The following is a 16,152-nucleotide window of genomic DNA, read 5'->3' as shown; positions in this document are numbered from 1 at the left end:
TCTCACACCTTCCAGCTCAGTTCTCCAAACCCCCCTCAGAATTAACACCACTAAAACATCCCTCTCTTCCCATCCTTAGAAGCCTCAGTGAAACATATGACCTAGAGGCCACAGACCAGATCTGTCTCCTCGATTCCCCCTGCCACTGTCCTCAAAACTTTTCATCTCTTTTCTCTTTTCCTGATACCTCCTCTCAGTCACTCAACTGACAGTTTTTCCATTCCAAGAATTCTTTCCCATGTCTGTGTTTCCTGCCCTTCCCAGAAACCACATTTCTCTCCAGGGTCTCAGTGGTGATCCCTCCATTCCCTTACATTCAGCTCAGGTTCCCTGACCCTGACTCATGCTTCTCTGCGGTCTCAACTCCTGTGCCACCAAAGTCAGATGACCTCACAAACCTTCCTTCAATACCTCTTCCACATGCATGTCCTGTCCCCAGACCATGGCCTGTGACAGTGCTATGTGTGTTTTTCCCAACACGTACAGCACTGATAAGGTGGTCATTCATTCATTCACTCACCGCTGTATCTCACATGTGTTTGTAAAGTGCCTACTTTAGGCCAAAGAGATGCTCAGTGAGGAACTGAGTAAAAATATAAGGATGGGGGCAGAGAAAATTATGAAATTACTGTGGTCAGTAACTGTTGACTGTACCTAATTGCCATGTGCTCACTGCCGAATTTGGTGAGACATGGGTGGTCAAAGTGTTAACCAAGCATTACCTCTGTCACTTCAGGACTTTTCATTTAATGCTATCAGCTAAGATAGCCACTTATGAAACACTGAGAATAAAAGTAAAGGCAGAATCTGAAGTACATTAGGATAGACCCTGTGGGTAGAGAGGTAAAGAAAGAGAAAGAAAAACCAGTGAAGAACTGACAGGTAAAGAAAGAGAGAAAACCCAGTGAGGAGAAAAACAAAAAAACAATGAAGAACTAAGAAGTAAAGAAAGAGGGATCCCTGGGTGGCACAGTGGTTTGGCGCTTGCCTTTGGCCCAGGGCGCGATCCTGGAGACCCGGGATCGAATCCCACGTCAGGCTCCCGGTGCATGGAGCCTGCTTCTCCCTCTGCCTGTGTCTCTGCCTCTCTCTCTCTCTCTCTCTGTGACTATCATAAATAAATAAAAATTTAAAAAAAAATTTAAAAAAAAAATAAAAAAAAAAAAGAAGTAAAGAAAGAGAAGAACCAGTGACGAAACCAGGCTGAGTTCCTTAGAGGTCTTGTCTTGACCTTTAATTTTGATTTGAATATGAAGGCTAGTATTATACTATAAGAATGAGTGACAAAGAATATGAGCCCAGGAGTAAAAGAACCAGGAGTCGGCTGGAGGCCGAGGGAGGACCAGGATGTGTGGCAGAGGAGGGGACAGTTTGTTTTAGGAGGTGATGATGGAAAAACGTGTATGGGGCTCCTGGCGAGGAACCTGCCCCAAAATAGGTGATCATAAATCCTGGTTTCCCCCACCATTCTCTCACCTACAGTGCTTAGGAAGTTAATGATGTGGTCCCTCCAGCCATGGAATGATTCTTACTCATTTTCTGAGATGATTCAGATGATTAATCCAATAATGTTTCTATGATTGTCATGCTTATTCCTTGCCTAATGTTCTCATAAATACTACATATGTTCTTAATAAGAGATGAGCAGTCTTACCTCCAAACTGTATCAAGAAATCCAACTGACATAACTATATGTGAATATATGCATTATACCATCCACATCTATATCTGTAACATTAGCTATGTATCCATCAACATATATATATTTTTTGACACGTTTATTTTCTCTTTCTCCATATCTTGGTCTCTGGGTGTCTATTTAAATTCACTCCATATGGGGAGTGATGGACAGTGAGAATCCCCGAGTGGACTTATCTATTTTTGCAACTCCCTGCGACTCTCCTGTTTCCTTCTTTTCCATAATTGTGTAAAAACACACTTGTGGTTTCTTTGGTCCATGATACTCTAGCTTCTCATGGTCGCACTACACACCCTATGTCTGGGAAGGAACTCTCTTTCCAGGGACTTCCATGTTCCTCTGTCCTCACGTGCAGTGCTGAACACATTTTCATCTCTAGGGCCCAGTGCCCTTCATTTCTTGCTGTTTGGTAAGATGCTGTTTGCCTACTTTTAATTCCAAGTGAACATTCTCTAAAGCCCTTTCTGATGTCTCTAGTATTTTCCTGTAATAATAAGGGTCATTGGTATTATGGGTATGTGCAATGGGTATGTGTTAAGGGCTCTCAGGTCCTGGTCACCACGTATTTCTGAATGCTGCCTTAGCTGCTGCCTTGTGCGTTTGCTGTTACAATTCAAGGGGAGTGCCATGAGATGTTCCGTGGACCACCCAGCTGCCCTGCATTCTCCCCTGCTCCCGTGGGCAGCAGCAGCTTCTTGCCATCCTGGTGATTGTGATCAATTAGACCTGTCAACTTGGTCCGTTGGCCTTCCCACCTAGATCTCAGTTCAGGGAGGTAGAAGTGAACTGGTGAGGCTGAAGCTTAAACTGCAGTCAGATTCTTCCCCAATATCCCCCAAGAGAATGGGCTTCATTCTGCAGGAACCAGAGCCTGTGTTTCCAGAGGGCCTGTGACTGCCTTGTGCTGCTCTCTCTATAGCTCTGTGTGTGTGTGTGTGTGTGTGTGTGTGTGTGTGTGTGTGTATTGGAGCGAGGGGCAAGATGGACTACTCTGTCCTTTACTTTGTTGAGCATGCTCCTCCATGCCCAAATATTGGGCATCTAAAACCCAATGGTGGGCTCCTGAATCTCCAGAGGTTTTCCCTCACACTGTGGCCTCTGGCATAATTACCATTTCTCTGTTCTAAATAGTACAATGCCATCAATAAAGCAGAACAATTGATGTTCTGTGGCTGGTCTTCATGGTGTAAGGTTCTTTGGGACCATATTTTAACTGAAGGGCAAATCCACAAATGTGTAGTGCTGTCCACAGATGGAAGAGAACTCTTTCCATCTTTCCTTAAGAAAGATGGGAAAGAACACACTTGCCAGGCCAGTAGCTGCACACCAGGTACCTTAATGTGTCTTTGGGACACCGTGGCAGTTACTCATGTGTTGATTTCTGCAGTTCTCTAAGTTTTCTTTTTTATTTTTTCTGCAGAGTAATTACCAAGCTTTCTTTTTAACCTTGTTATATATAGGAACATTTTTATAAACATTCTAATATTTTTCTCCAGTGCTTCCATGTGTTGATAGCAGGTTAGGGCTTAGTTGACCATGTTGCTAAAACCAGAACAGCGAATATTTTTCACAGAATTTCGCTATGAGGACAAAGTAAAATCCAGCAGTTGCATAAGGTCACCCAGAGTGAATAGAATATGTGTGCCCTTGCGCGCGCATGTGTGTGTGTGTGTGACCCGCAATAGAAATGGGAAAGTGTTGTATTTTATCATCTTCAAGCAGAATGTTATTAGAAGGGAAGAGGTTGAAAGTTCAGAACACAGTCGATGCCTAATTGAAAAAGGCTCTGGAAATGGGAATGATGGCCCTGAAAGGACTTCAGTGGGTTCAGAGATGAGAAATAGAAACATATGAAAATGTTTAGCGACACTTTTGCTCAGCTTATGTTGACCATTGTCCTATAGACTTGTGATATTAAAATACCGAGTTACTTTTTTTTCCATTTTGTTTTGTATTAGGTATTGCTTTGAAATAAGTGGGGAAGTAGAATTTCAAAAACCTTTTAATTGGTAAGAAATTATATTCCACTAATATTAATGTTTAATGTCAGGTTTGTTTTTTTTTTCTGGGGAAGGACTTTTCTATCTCTTAAGGATCATGTATGAAATAAAAAAAAATATTTTGTATTTTATTGTCATTGTTTAGAGAATCAGTTTATCTAGATAAGCTCCAATGATTTTCTTACTAATAAAACAGCCTTGGGCTGATGTGAAATTAATATATTCAATTAGTCCCTTTTTTTTGGTCATAAAATCATGTGGTTCATTTGCTAACAAAAATACATGGTTATATGGGAGATTTTTTTTCCTATAAAACATCTTAAGGGAATACAAAAATTTTAGAATATATATATATATATATATGTATATATATATATATATATCAATTTATTAGTAAGCTCCTAACCTTAATTAAATAAATTGGATAATTGAGTGGGGTGAGGGAGTGACATGATAAACAAAATCTTATAGAAAGGAATCTGCTAGGGATCCCTGGGTGGCGCAGCAGTTTAGCGCCTGCTTTTTGCCCAGGGCGCGATCCTGGAGACCCGAGATCGAGTCCCATGTCAGGTTCCCGGTGCATGGAGCCTGTTTCTCCCTCTGCCTATGTCTCTGCCTCTCTCTCTCTCTCTCTCTCTCTGTGACTATCATAAATAAAATTTTAAAAAAAGAAAGAAAGGAATCTGCTAGATTATTTTTATTTCAGAATGCTACTTTTCTGCTTGCCAGTGAAATATGAGTGCCTGTTCAACCTATCTATTTTGGTAAAACAGCAATTTTTCTTATGGCTTAAGGGAAGTTCAGATTTTCTATATCATCAAAATTAAATTCAAGGAACATTTATTTAAAACCTTACAGAGCCTGGTACTATGAGAATATCAAACTAAAGTAAGCCCAGTGTCTACTTCCAAGGAGATCATGGTCTGTAAGAGAAGAAACATACCAATATTCTGATGTAATTATGGATCAGTAAAAATATATGTAGGTGTATGGGGTGATTCTTGGATTAATTGTGAATTATGAGGCTTCTAGGAGACTTCTACAAAGAGGTTATATCTGAGCTCGGGTTTATTTTTTATTTATTTATTTTTAAAGATTTTATTTACTTATTCATGAGAGACACACAGAGAGAGGCAGAGACATAGGAAGAAGCAGGTACCTGGTGGGAAGCTGGATGCGGAACTCGATCCTGGGACACCAGGATCACACCTTGAGCCAAAGGCTCAACCACTGAGCCACCCAGGTGCCCCTGAGCTCGGGTTTCAACAGTTAATTGGTAAAGATATTAATATAAAAATATAAACTTAGGAAAATCAGTGTTTTAGATAGTTGATGAAGTGCATCCAGTTTTTAAATGTATCTTATTTAAGATATATGCTGAGCAATGCTGGTCTTTACACAGAGCATGCCCTAAGCAACCTGATGGGATTACGAAGTGTTTTAAAACTTGTGTTGCCTTTCCATCCTTAGTACTAGAGGAAATGTCTTTCTTTTTCCGTGCAGGAGCCCTGTCCTGGTTTTTCAGTGCAACCACCACCATGTGATTTGCTTAGACTGTTTCTACTTGTACTGTGTGACAAGACTAAATGACAGACAGTTTATCTATGACCCTCAGCTTGGCTACTCTCTGCCTTGTGTGGGTAAGTCTGGCACTTTTTTTTCCTCCATTTTTAATGCTGATTAAGAACAGAACTATTGATGCAAAACCTTCTTACATAAATTCAATCCCTGACTGAGGGGTTGAAAATTCAAATATCTATTTGATCCCTGTTGAGCCAGAAACAATGTTTGGATGGCAAAAATATAAAGCACTAAGGTATGAAGGAATTAGGTTGAACTAGAAAATATATCACCTGCACAAAAGTATGGAAAACAAATTTTAAAATATTATTCAGCCAATGTACACAAAGTAGGTCTATTGGATTCACCCTGGATCTAGAGAAGCACTATCCAGATTTCTAAGTTGCATTCCCTTATTGTTAAAAATTTGGAACACGTGTATGTATATATGAAAAACTGTATATTTAAGAAAAAATTATAAAGAAGGAGATAAAGCTGAAATATTTAATATTTTAACTCTTAAAAAGATAAAATCTTTCAATATTGCAGAACATTCTTGTATTATATTGCTATTGTTACATGTGTTTTTTTAATTGAGGTGAAATTCATGTAACATACAACTAGCCACTTTAAAGTGTACAGTTCAATGAAATTTCATGTTTTCACAATGTTATGCAATGACCATCACCGCTGTCTATTTTTGGAACTTTTTCATTACCCTAGAAAAATTTCAGTATCTCATATTCATTAATAATCACTCCCAATTTCCCCTTCCCCCCATTTCCTGGCAACCACTACAGGTCTGCCTCTATAGACCTGCCAATTCTAGATACTTCATAGAAAAGGAATCATATAATACGCAACCTTTTGTGTCCTCCTTGTTTCACTTAACATAATGTTTTGGAAGTTGGTCCAAGTCATGGCCTGTATCTTCAAGCCTTTTTATCACTAAATAATATTCCATTATATAGACATACTACAATCTGCTTATTCATTTATTTGTTGATGGGCATTTGTGTTATTTCCACCTTTTGGCTATTATGAATAATGCTGGTATAAACATTTGTGTACTTGTTTCTGTGGACACATAAGTTTTCATTTGTCTTAGATATGCACATAGGAGTGCAATTGCTGGGTCATATGATAATTCTATGTTTAACCTTTCGCAGAACTACCAAAGTGTTTTCCATAGCTGCTGCACCATTTGCATTACGATCAGTAACTTTTAAGGGTTTTTATTTCTCTAGATCCTCTCAACACTTGATATTTTCCTGTTTTGTTCTGTTTTGTTTTTAATATCCACCCTGTTAAGATTGAAGTGGTATCCCAATGTGGTTTTGATTTTCATTTCCTTAATGACAAATGAAGTTGAATATTTTCCCATATGCTTATTTGCCATTTGTGTATCTGGAGAAATTCCTCTTCAGGTCCTTTGCTTGTTTGTAACTGGGCTGTATGTCTTGTTGTTGATGAGTTTTAAGAGTTCTTTGTGTATTCTGGATACTAGGCACTTAACAGATATATGATTTGTAAACACTTTTCCTATTCCGTAGGTTGTGAGGTTTTGTTTTTTTTTTTACTTTCATGATAATATCCTTTGACACACAAAAGGTTTTAATTTTGATGATATCCAATTTGTCTATTTTTTCTTTTGTTGCTTATGTTTTTGGTATCAAAAATAAGACTCTGTTGCCAAATCCAAGGTCATGAAGAATTAACCCCATGTTTTCCTCTAGTAGCCTAGCTTGTATGCTTCGGTCATTAACACATTTTGAATTATTTTTAAAATATGGAGTGAGATAGGGATCCCTACCTCATTATAAATATATATATTTAATGAACGTAATGTGAGTAAATACGCTTCACTGTGAAAATTGTGGTTTGAAATTATGTGATTCCTTGATTCAATGGTCAGATTTTAAGCTTACTTATTTATAATACTTCAATACTTATTTATAATATTTATTTGTAATACTTAATGTTGATCAAAACTGAAAAATATACCTCAAAATTATTTCACATTTCCAAATGGAAGAAGCTAATTGCATTGTTGACTTTGTAAATTATGACATTCATTTTTGAATTGCATCTGCCAATAATGCAATGGTTTTAATTAAGATTCATATATGTGTCAATATATTGTTAAGTAAAATTCACTGGAAGGTATTGTGCTTTCATATTTTAACAAAAGCATTCAAAATTTAATGAAACATTTCCTTGCAGATCAAAAGATTCTGTTTTTCATGTGATAACTATATTGACAAACTTTTTCCCCAAAACCATATAGCATGTAAACATTTCTAAGTATCCATTTTCTTCTCTTCATACTCAAGGCTCTTTTAAAAATCAGTTTACTTCTCACTTATTTTTAAATTTTAAGCCTTTTGTATTCTAGGAAATTTCAAATGTACAAAGTAAAATAATAATGATAATAATAATAATAATAATAATAATAATAATAACAACAATACAATGACTGCCCTTGTACACATTAGCCAGGATTTCTACTATAACAAGTTGTTTCAGGTTTCTCTTGTAATTCTTGCTACCTTTCATTTTTAGTTTGGAATCCTTTTAAATACTTTTTGTGACTCGTACCTACTTCATTGCTGGTTATTTGAACATAATCCTCCGTAAAACCTTGCTTTAGTTTTTTAGAATGCCACTTACTACCAAGAACTTATCTTCCCTGACACCTCCTTCTTTTAATGCTTAACCATGGAAGCCAAAAGCTGCATGTTTGTATATCTTGTTATTAAAAGAAAATGGATCTGGAATAGAGTAACATGTGTTGTAGCAGATCCTGATGACTAAAAGTTTTCAAAAATATTTAAAGATATTTAGAATATGAATCTGTTGGTAAAGAAATATTTATAAAAGCTGATACATAGGCCTGCACTAATCTCCACACATTAGCAATATTGACTGCTCCTCTTTGTTATGGAAACACTGCAGGGAGAGTGCCCTGTGTGGTGTGTATTTAAAAGCTCAGTTCACAAAGTTACCATGCTCCATCCCCTTCATGGTGAACTGAATGAACTGGCCTGGCCACCACTGTGGTCATGTGCTGCAGGTTGAATTAAATGATACCACCTTTTAATTGTGTGTGTGTGTGTGTGTGTGTGTGTACGTGTGTGCCTGTTATGTCTGTGTGTATGATAGCTGAAATTGACATAGTTTTATGTAAAGTTTTTCTACTTTTTGATTTTTTTAAAACTTTGGAAACCAGGAAAAAAGTAGGTAGCAAATAACCACAAGCTGAGACAAGTTAAAAATAACCTACTGACTTTCAACTGTGTAGTAAAACTTTCTACTCTATGCTGTATAATTCATTTCAATACTTGTTTCTTTTTATCTTCAACAGTGTTTTAATATATATCTTCAAAAGTTCTTAGAACAAAATACAATTCAGTTTGTCACAATATTGTCATGTATTATTTAGCCTTTCTTTAACTGTGACTCAAATTAGAAATGTTCCTCATCTTATATGAAAAGAGGCTTTCAAATGTTATTATAGAATTTTTTTTATTTTAAAGAGACGAACTGGATTGTCTTGAATCCTTTCTCAACAAAGACTCTATGATTCTGCGTTTTAGGACTCCCACTGTCCCCTCAAGACTCCCCCTTTGCAATTCATTTCATAATGTATCTGATATGCACAACAGGGTATAAGTTCCAGCATCAGCTTGTACATTAAGTGTTAGGGAAGACTAATTTTTCATATTTTAAATGATACCTATATAAACCCTAATATTACCCCCCCAATAAGTCGATGAATAATTTTGCACATATCCTGGGGTATACACAATCAGAGAAGTCAAATTCAAATCCTGGCTCTGAGACTCACCCTGCTTGTAATGTAGGGCAAATTACTCTTCATGTGTCTGGGTTTCACTTTAAGGTAAAATAGAGACATTGAAATAGCACCTATTTCATATATTGTTATGTGAATGAATTTTAAAAATGCCATATGAAGTGCCTTTGCATTAAATGCTTAAGTCAGTAAGCACATAGTGAACACTGGTTTTTGTTATTTTGGTTGCTTTGTAAGCATGTGTCCCTACAGACAGTATATGCAATTTTTTTGTGTCTGTATGTGAACGGTCATAAAATAACATACTCTCATTCTTTAACTATCGGTTGGTATTTCCTATAATTCAATACATGTATCAACCATTTACCAAGAATTTTTCCCCTATCTGTATATCTGGTTTATTTGACTTTACCTTGATTCATGGAGCATGGAACAAGACACCTAAAATAAACTAGAAAAAAAAAACAGAAATAGAAAATCAAGGCTTTTCAAACTATCAATAAAAATAGGAGATTATCAGGAACAAGAATTTATTGAACTCATATACTATTTCCATGGCACAGCCTTCTTTCATGGTGGGGTTAATTAAAAGGTTGTATCAATGGGAAAAATTTTATATCTATATCTATATCTATATCTTTATCTATATCTATATCTATATCTATATCTATATCATCTATATCTATATCTATATCTATATAATTTTATATCTATATCTATATATCTATATCTATATCTATATCCATAAATCTTATTAATAAAACAATACTGTGTATGAAAAGCAAAAATGGCTAATTACATAATGGAACTATGAATGTGTTGCAAGGACAGCTTGTTATTACTCTAGCAAGGCTAAAATTCTATGCCAGATCCGTTTGGTCATTGTTGGTCATTTGATTGTGGTTCCGTAGAACATTTCCTTGATAGCTCTTGCCTGACCTCAACAGTCTTCTGTAAAATCTATATCTCAGAGGCCCCCGTGGTATCTTTATCTTTGGTTTTTGAAAGGTTAGAGGTGTTTTGGAAGTTTAGTGTGTCTGTGTCCTCATTCTTTTATTGTCCATTGTTTTAGGCTGACTGAATATTGTTGATTTCTCTGAAGAGTTCTCCATTTATCAGTTTAAAATGTCTTGACAAATGGTTTCAGACCCTTGTGGTGTATACTAGCCATTTTTGGATTACAGTTGTTCCCAGAAAATTAGAACAAGATTTATTTAGATAATCAAGGGGCATTGTATTCCTAAAGCCACCACTTCCTTTCAAAGACAAAGTTCATCTCTAACCACAAAGATGGTTACTCTGACACTGGAATTCACAGCTTTAAATCGTTCCTTGCCTTTTCTGGCCTCAGGGGTCTGCATGAAACTATAAATAGGACAGATTCAATGGTAAATATGTATTTGAATTTGCTGGGTGATTGTGTTCCTACTTTAGCATAGACCAGAGGACTTTTTGATGCTCCCCAACTAGAGTGGATTCTCCTGATAGGACGGCATGGGTACTATTCAAAACTACCAGGAAACAGTTACCTGTATCTCCTGCTTAGATACATCTGTTCAAGATCCTCTTCCACTCCATGAGTTAAATGCAGTTGTTTACACCTCCCCTCCCCCAGTCCATACAAAACAGCCTCTCCCTCAAATCCATTACTTACTAGCCTTGGAACCTGGAAAACAAACCATTCACTAGTGTTTGAATTGGTGACATCATGAATGGGAAAAATGACATCAGTTTTATGTCAAACTTTACATAAAAGAATAGAGACTGTAAGTAGAATTAGTAAACTATTTTTCAAACTACAATGACCCTGTAGAAGCCAAAAAAAAAAAAAGGCTAGATGGAACATTTATTTCTATTGCTAAATGACCCATGTACAGAATATCTTGCTAACAGTGTCTGTGTAAATTCACCATTTCTGTATAAATGTCTAAGACCTCTCACCACCAGATCATAAGTGTTCTTTTTTCCATAATCTAGTCTATCAAGCGTCTTTCAAGATCATTAAACTAAACCCCTTCAAAGCTCAATTTTAGATAGACACATTCTTCAAGGAATGCATGGTTGACAATGAACCAACCTTTTTTATTGTTATAATTATGATGATGAACTGGCTTAGACCCTTTTGGGTACAAACCCTGATTCCTTTGTTCGAGATTCTCATCTGACCAGAAATTTTTTTATGCTTTCTAAGAATGACATGCTAATTTTATTTCCCTGAAAATAAGAAGTAAGTGATGATTAGGGCTCTTACCAGGTACTTACTGTATATAAGGTGCCACTCTGAGTGCTTACATATGTATATCCATTTAATCCCCCAAAGACCTATTGGAATGGATGTTGTCATTCTTCTACTTTTATAGATGAAGCACATGAGGCTCACAGGAGCTAATTAAAGTACACATGATATTACAGCTAACAAATCACAGAGCTGGTATTCAGTGCCAACCGGTAGTGGTTCTAGAAAGTGTGTTCTTAATCTCTATATGAATAGAGAAGCCTATAAACCAGAGTTAAAATACTATACCTTTGAAAGTTCTGTGGAAAAGAATGGCAAGAGGAGAGTATCTGATTTTCTAGCACTTTCTGCATATTTAAACCAACAGTAAACTTGAAAAGTAGGAATTGTTCTTATTTCACAGAGGAAGAAGTAAAACTTTAATACGACTAAGTGCCCAGGGACCCAGGAAGAATAGAGCCAAGGTATCGATCCAGCCGTGCTACACTCCAAAGCTCTCCATTCTCCATTCTCCCACCCTGCTTCTCTCTAAGCAGGGATTCTCAATCCTAGATGTACATTTCCATTAAGATGAAGTTGTGGAAACTCCCGATTCCCAGGCCACACACTTCAGTCCAATTAAAGAACCTCTGGGATGGCCCCCAATGTGTGTTAGAGTCTACAGGTTTAAAAGTTTAGAACAACTGAGGGAGTGAGCATTCTACAAGCAATAAGGTATTTTCAGTGGGAGACTGTAGCATTAATAAGTATAAAAGGACTCCCTCTGCCCTTGCCTATTTTGTCCACAAGCGATTTGATTTGCTAGGCAGTGTAGGTTTTTCAATAAACATGGATGGAGTTGAAAATAAGGTCAGCAAACACAGCCAAAATGGTCTATTTCCAGAGCCTCTTAGAAACCCTTGCATGAAACTATGGGCTTTGGGAGAAACTTAGTAATTATTTTGAAATATTTGCTGTCTTTTTTTCTGTACCTGCTATTATGAGAATTCCATCTAGAAATTATTTTGAAATGCCAAACCACTGTCTGTATCTGCTCTTAAGACTGTCACTCACATGACTTGATGGGGCTGCATTAATTTAGATTGATTTATTTTAGAGTGCTGCTCTAAAATTATATGATGAAGACTGTGTAGAATGGATTTACCTCTAGTCCATTATGAGCAACACAGATTTCCTATAGCCTTGGGATATCCGAGGAAATAATCCTAGTTTCTCTGTGACATGCAACTGCCACAGCCCAGTTGCCATCCAGGTACATCTCCTCTGTCCTCAGTGCTTTGCTTTTCTGTTTTGTTTTGTTTTGTGTTACTCTTCTCCTCTCAGGTCACATTTTGTAAAATTCCAATTTTCATATAACCTAGAATGACATTTCTCTTTTGCCTAATATGTCCACTCACCAGCTGCAGTCCATAGGGCCCTTAGCATCTTTGTGGGCAACATTAGGTCAAAGCAGGTAGCCCTGGTCCTTTTTGAGATACAAATGCCTTCTTAATGCCTACATAGTCAAGAAGACTGGTTTTTTGACAGCTATTCAGGGAGCTAAACATGAAATGCAAAATAATTTTTTTTTTTGGCTTTTGAGTATTACTCTCCCAAATACACACAAATCCTCAAGTCAGTAGAATTCCCAAAACCACACTGAAAAGTAGGGAAATGAATTAAAAGATGAGTCACCAAAGAAGATAGCATAAGATCAATACACATTAAAAGTTTAACATAATTAGTTACTAAAGAATTGCTCATTTAAAGCATAAAGTATGTGAGATGGACACACATTCAAAACAGGTAAGAATATAAATCCATATATTTCTAAAAGCTATTTGTCAATCTATAATATGAGCTTTAAAATAGCAACAAACTCTGAAGAAATCTATTTATGTACATTCTCTATATGTCTGTCTGACTCTGAAATACATAGCCTGTTCTCTTCCTAGCTCCCAGATCTTGAGTAATTGTGATAGATACCATGAAAATGGCAGCACCGGGATTTAGGAAGCTGACAATCTTGCAGTCCAAACCTGATCTTCTTTCTGCCTCAAAATTAATTGAAATTAAATCAAATTCACTAATTTTTCTGAGATTAATGCTAAACTTCTTTTCATTTGGGGGGTGAGTGGTGGCGATTTAGCAATTATGACAGTTTTCCTTTGATTTGGATGTATTAAGCTCAGGATAGTAGTATAACTTTTTAAAAAGCAACACTGAAATCACAGAATCAAGGTTTATTTCCACTCATATGTCATGATCCAATGTGGGTTGACTCTGGCACCTCTGCCCCGTGGCATCATTCTGAACCTCAGATGCTGATTTATACCACCTAGTGCTTCCGTCATCCCCAGTGGCTTCTCAATCCCCACTGGATCTTCATCCACGCCAGCTGGCAGAGGCCAAGAGGGTGTGAGCCTCATGCTGGAGATTTCAGCGACTAGGCCTGGAGATGTAGCACATCATTTCTTCCTACATTCTTTATACTGGAACTGGGCTTCAGCCCTTTCCCCCGACCACATGCGGGGTAGCGGGCGGTGTATGTGTGTGTGTGCACGCGTGTGCATGTGTGTTTGTCTGTGCACACATATAGAGGAATCATGGTCTGGCTGTGTGCCCAGAAGGAAAACCAAACAAGGCTGCAAGCACATAGAGGTCTTAATGCTGGTGGAGGGTGCGGTGAAATGTACAATTACTAAATGATTTTTCTTCTGCTTACCTCTCCTGTCTTGCAACAGGAATAACAGTCAGGTAGCTTTATTATAAGGAGTGACTGGTCCATGGACAAGGACCAGAAAAAGAGCCATAGACAGAATTGATGGTGTTCAGGAGCTCGTTCTAGCTAGATCAGCAGGCACTGTCTGTACTGTCATCTGTTTGGCCTTGGAAATGCCTGCTTCAGTGGGTACAATGGACTTCCGCATTTGTTTGATGCCTATGTCTTTAGTGTTTTACAGATGAAACGACTCCATACACTGACTGGAAATGGTGCCAGCAGGATTGCTTCCTTTAGCTGTAGGAGGAACCCCATGTCCAAGGAAACTATGTCCTTGATCTTTACTTGGCTTGGGTTTTTACTTTCCAAGCTGCTTTTCATCATCTCTTGCATCTTATTAAGTGGTTAAAAATAAAATAACATTTTAGAAAGCATAAGTAAGGTGGGAATGCTTTCAATAGCCAGCAGAGAAGGCAAAAATAATTTCTTTCCACCTACTTCCACCCCGCACTGTCAAGAAGAGCATTCTACCTTTGTTTTATAGGGCGGAGAGTAAATCATTTTTAAGTACAAATGTATTACTTACCCACAGAGTTCTAGAAAAAAATGCCTGTAAGTGCTTAAGATAGTGACAGAGTTGTTCAAAACAGCTGTCTTTAAGCTTTCTTCTTCTTTTTATTAACACGTATATATCCAAATTCCTCTCCCTGGCCTTACTGGCAGTCAGCACAATTTTTGGGTCTGTGCACTTGGCATTATCTGTACACAGGGCGCTTTTCTGAGGCTGGAAGGATTATAATCATGTCAATAGAATATTAAATGACTTTTAAGTATATCCTTTTAAATGGCTTGATGTATTATTAAATTTATTATGAAACATCTTACACATACTCAACAGGCTTAACCACAGGTATATTGTTATAGATTTGTACCGTTATAGGGAACCTCTGGAACCACCAGGCACAACCTCGTCTCTCTTGCCTAGATCCAACTATTACCTTGACTTCTGTAATACTCACCCCCTTGCTTTTCCTCATAGTGTCAAGACCTGTGGATATACATCCCTAAAAATGGTATCTATTTGCCTACTTTCAACTTTCAAATGGTTGCTTAGAAGGATTTGCCAAATCTCCTTCAACAGAAGCATCTAAATTCCAGTTATACCTCTAGTCAGAAAACCATGAATACATGTGCAATGTATTCCAATATTCAGGATTTGCACTCTTCTCTTCGTTAAATATATATAAATATTTAATATTTTTATTAAAAAATAAATATTAATACATTTATATATATTTAATCACACTAGATAGTAGCTGTGTTTATGTTTATCTCCCTCACCTCAGTTGCTTTCTGCTATGAGCAGTTTTTATTCTTTTTCACCAGATAAATTCTAAGCTCACAATCAGAGGCAAAAAAAGTAAACAATGACAGAGACCCTGAAGAGTCACTTGGGCAAATAGGGTTAATTTTATCACAGTTTGGTGAGAGTAAGACTCTTATATCCATATTGTGAATTTTAAAAAGTACAGCTTGGGCAGCCCAGGTGGCTCAGCGGCTTAGCGCTGCCTTCAGCCCAGGGTGTGATCCTGGAGACCTGGGATTGAGTCCCACGTCGGGCTCCCTGCGTGGAGCCTGCCTCTCCCTCTGCCTGTCTCTCTCTCTCTCCCCCTCCCTCTGTGTCTCTCATGAATGAATGAATGAATGAATGAATGAATGAATAAATAAATAAATAAATAAATAAATTCTTTAAAAAACATAAAAAGCACAGCTCACTGTGTTAAATGTTCTCCTTTTGTCAGTAATTCTGTGTACAATTGTCAACAGGTTTGCATTACATTTTTTGGTGGTTGCACCTCAACTGTCTCTATCGGTTTCTATCAGAGCATTTCAGTTGTTGAGAACCACCGAGAAAGCTGATTAGAGCTGCCAGTGGGGCTCTTAGCAGTATATCGTGCTCCAGATAGGGACCAAACCCTCTGTGTGCTCTCCAGTGTCCCAGGAAGTGGGAAATGTACTGTATCATCATGAGCTGCAGATTTCTGGAGCGAGCCACAATTTCATTCTGTAGAAACCAGGGACATTTGTGGCCTCTCAGTCAAGAAAACTTAAGTATATTTGAGACAGACATTTCTTTGGATT

The 16,152-nt window shown here is 37.4% G+C and overlaps 1 protein-coding gene across 1 annotated transcript in view; it reads left to right on the top strand.

Moving 5' to 3' along the window:
• Positions 1–16,152, top strand: part of PRKN (parkin RBR E3 ubiquitin protein ligase) — a 1,299,677-nt gene that overhangs the window by 873,203 nt on the left and 410,322 nt on the right. The window contains exon 7 of the mRNA XM_041744985.1: positions 5,203–5,339. Within this exon, the coding sequence (XP_041600919.1) occupies positions 5,203–5,339 (137 nt within the window). The remainder of the gene's footprint in view (positions 1–5,202; positions 5,340–16,152) is intronic.

The sequence above is a fragment of the Vulpes lagopus genome, chromosome 2 (genome assembly GCF_018345385.1).
Source record: "Vulpes lagopus strain Blue_001 chromosome 2, ASM1834538v1, whole genome shotgun sequence".
Taxonomy (NCBI): Eukaryota; Metazoa; Chordata; class Mammalia; order Carnivora; family Canidae; genus Vulpes; species Vulpes lagopus.
Note: the sequence above shows the minus strand (reverse complement) of the source record. Positions and strands in the feature narration are given on the sequence as shown.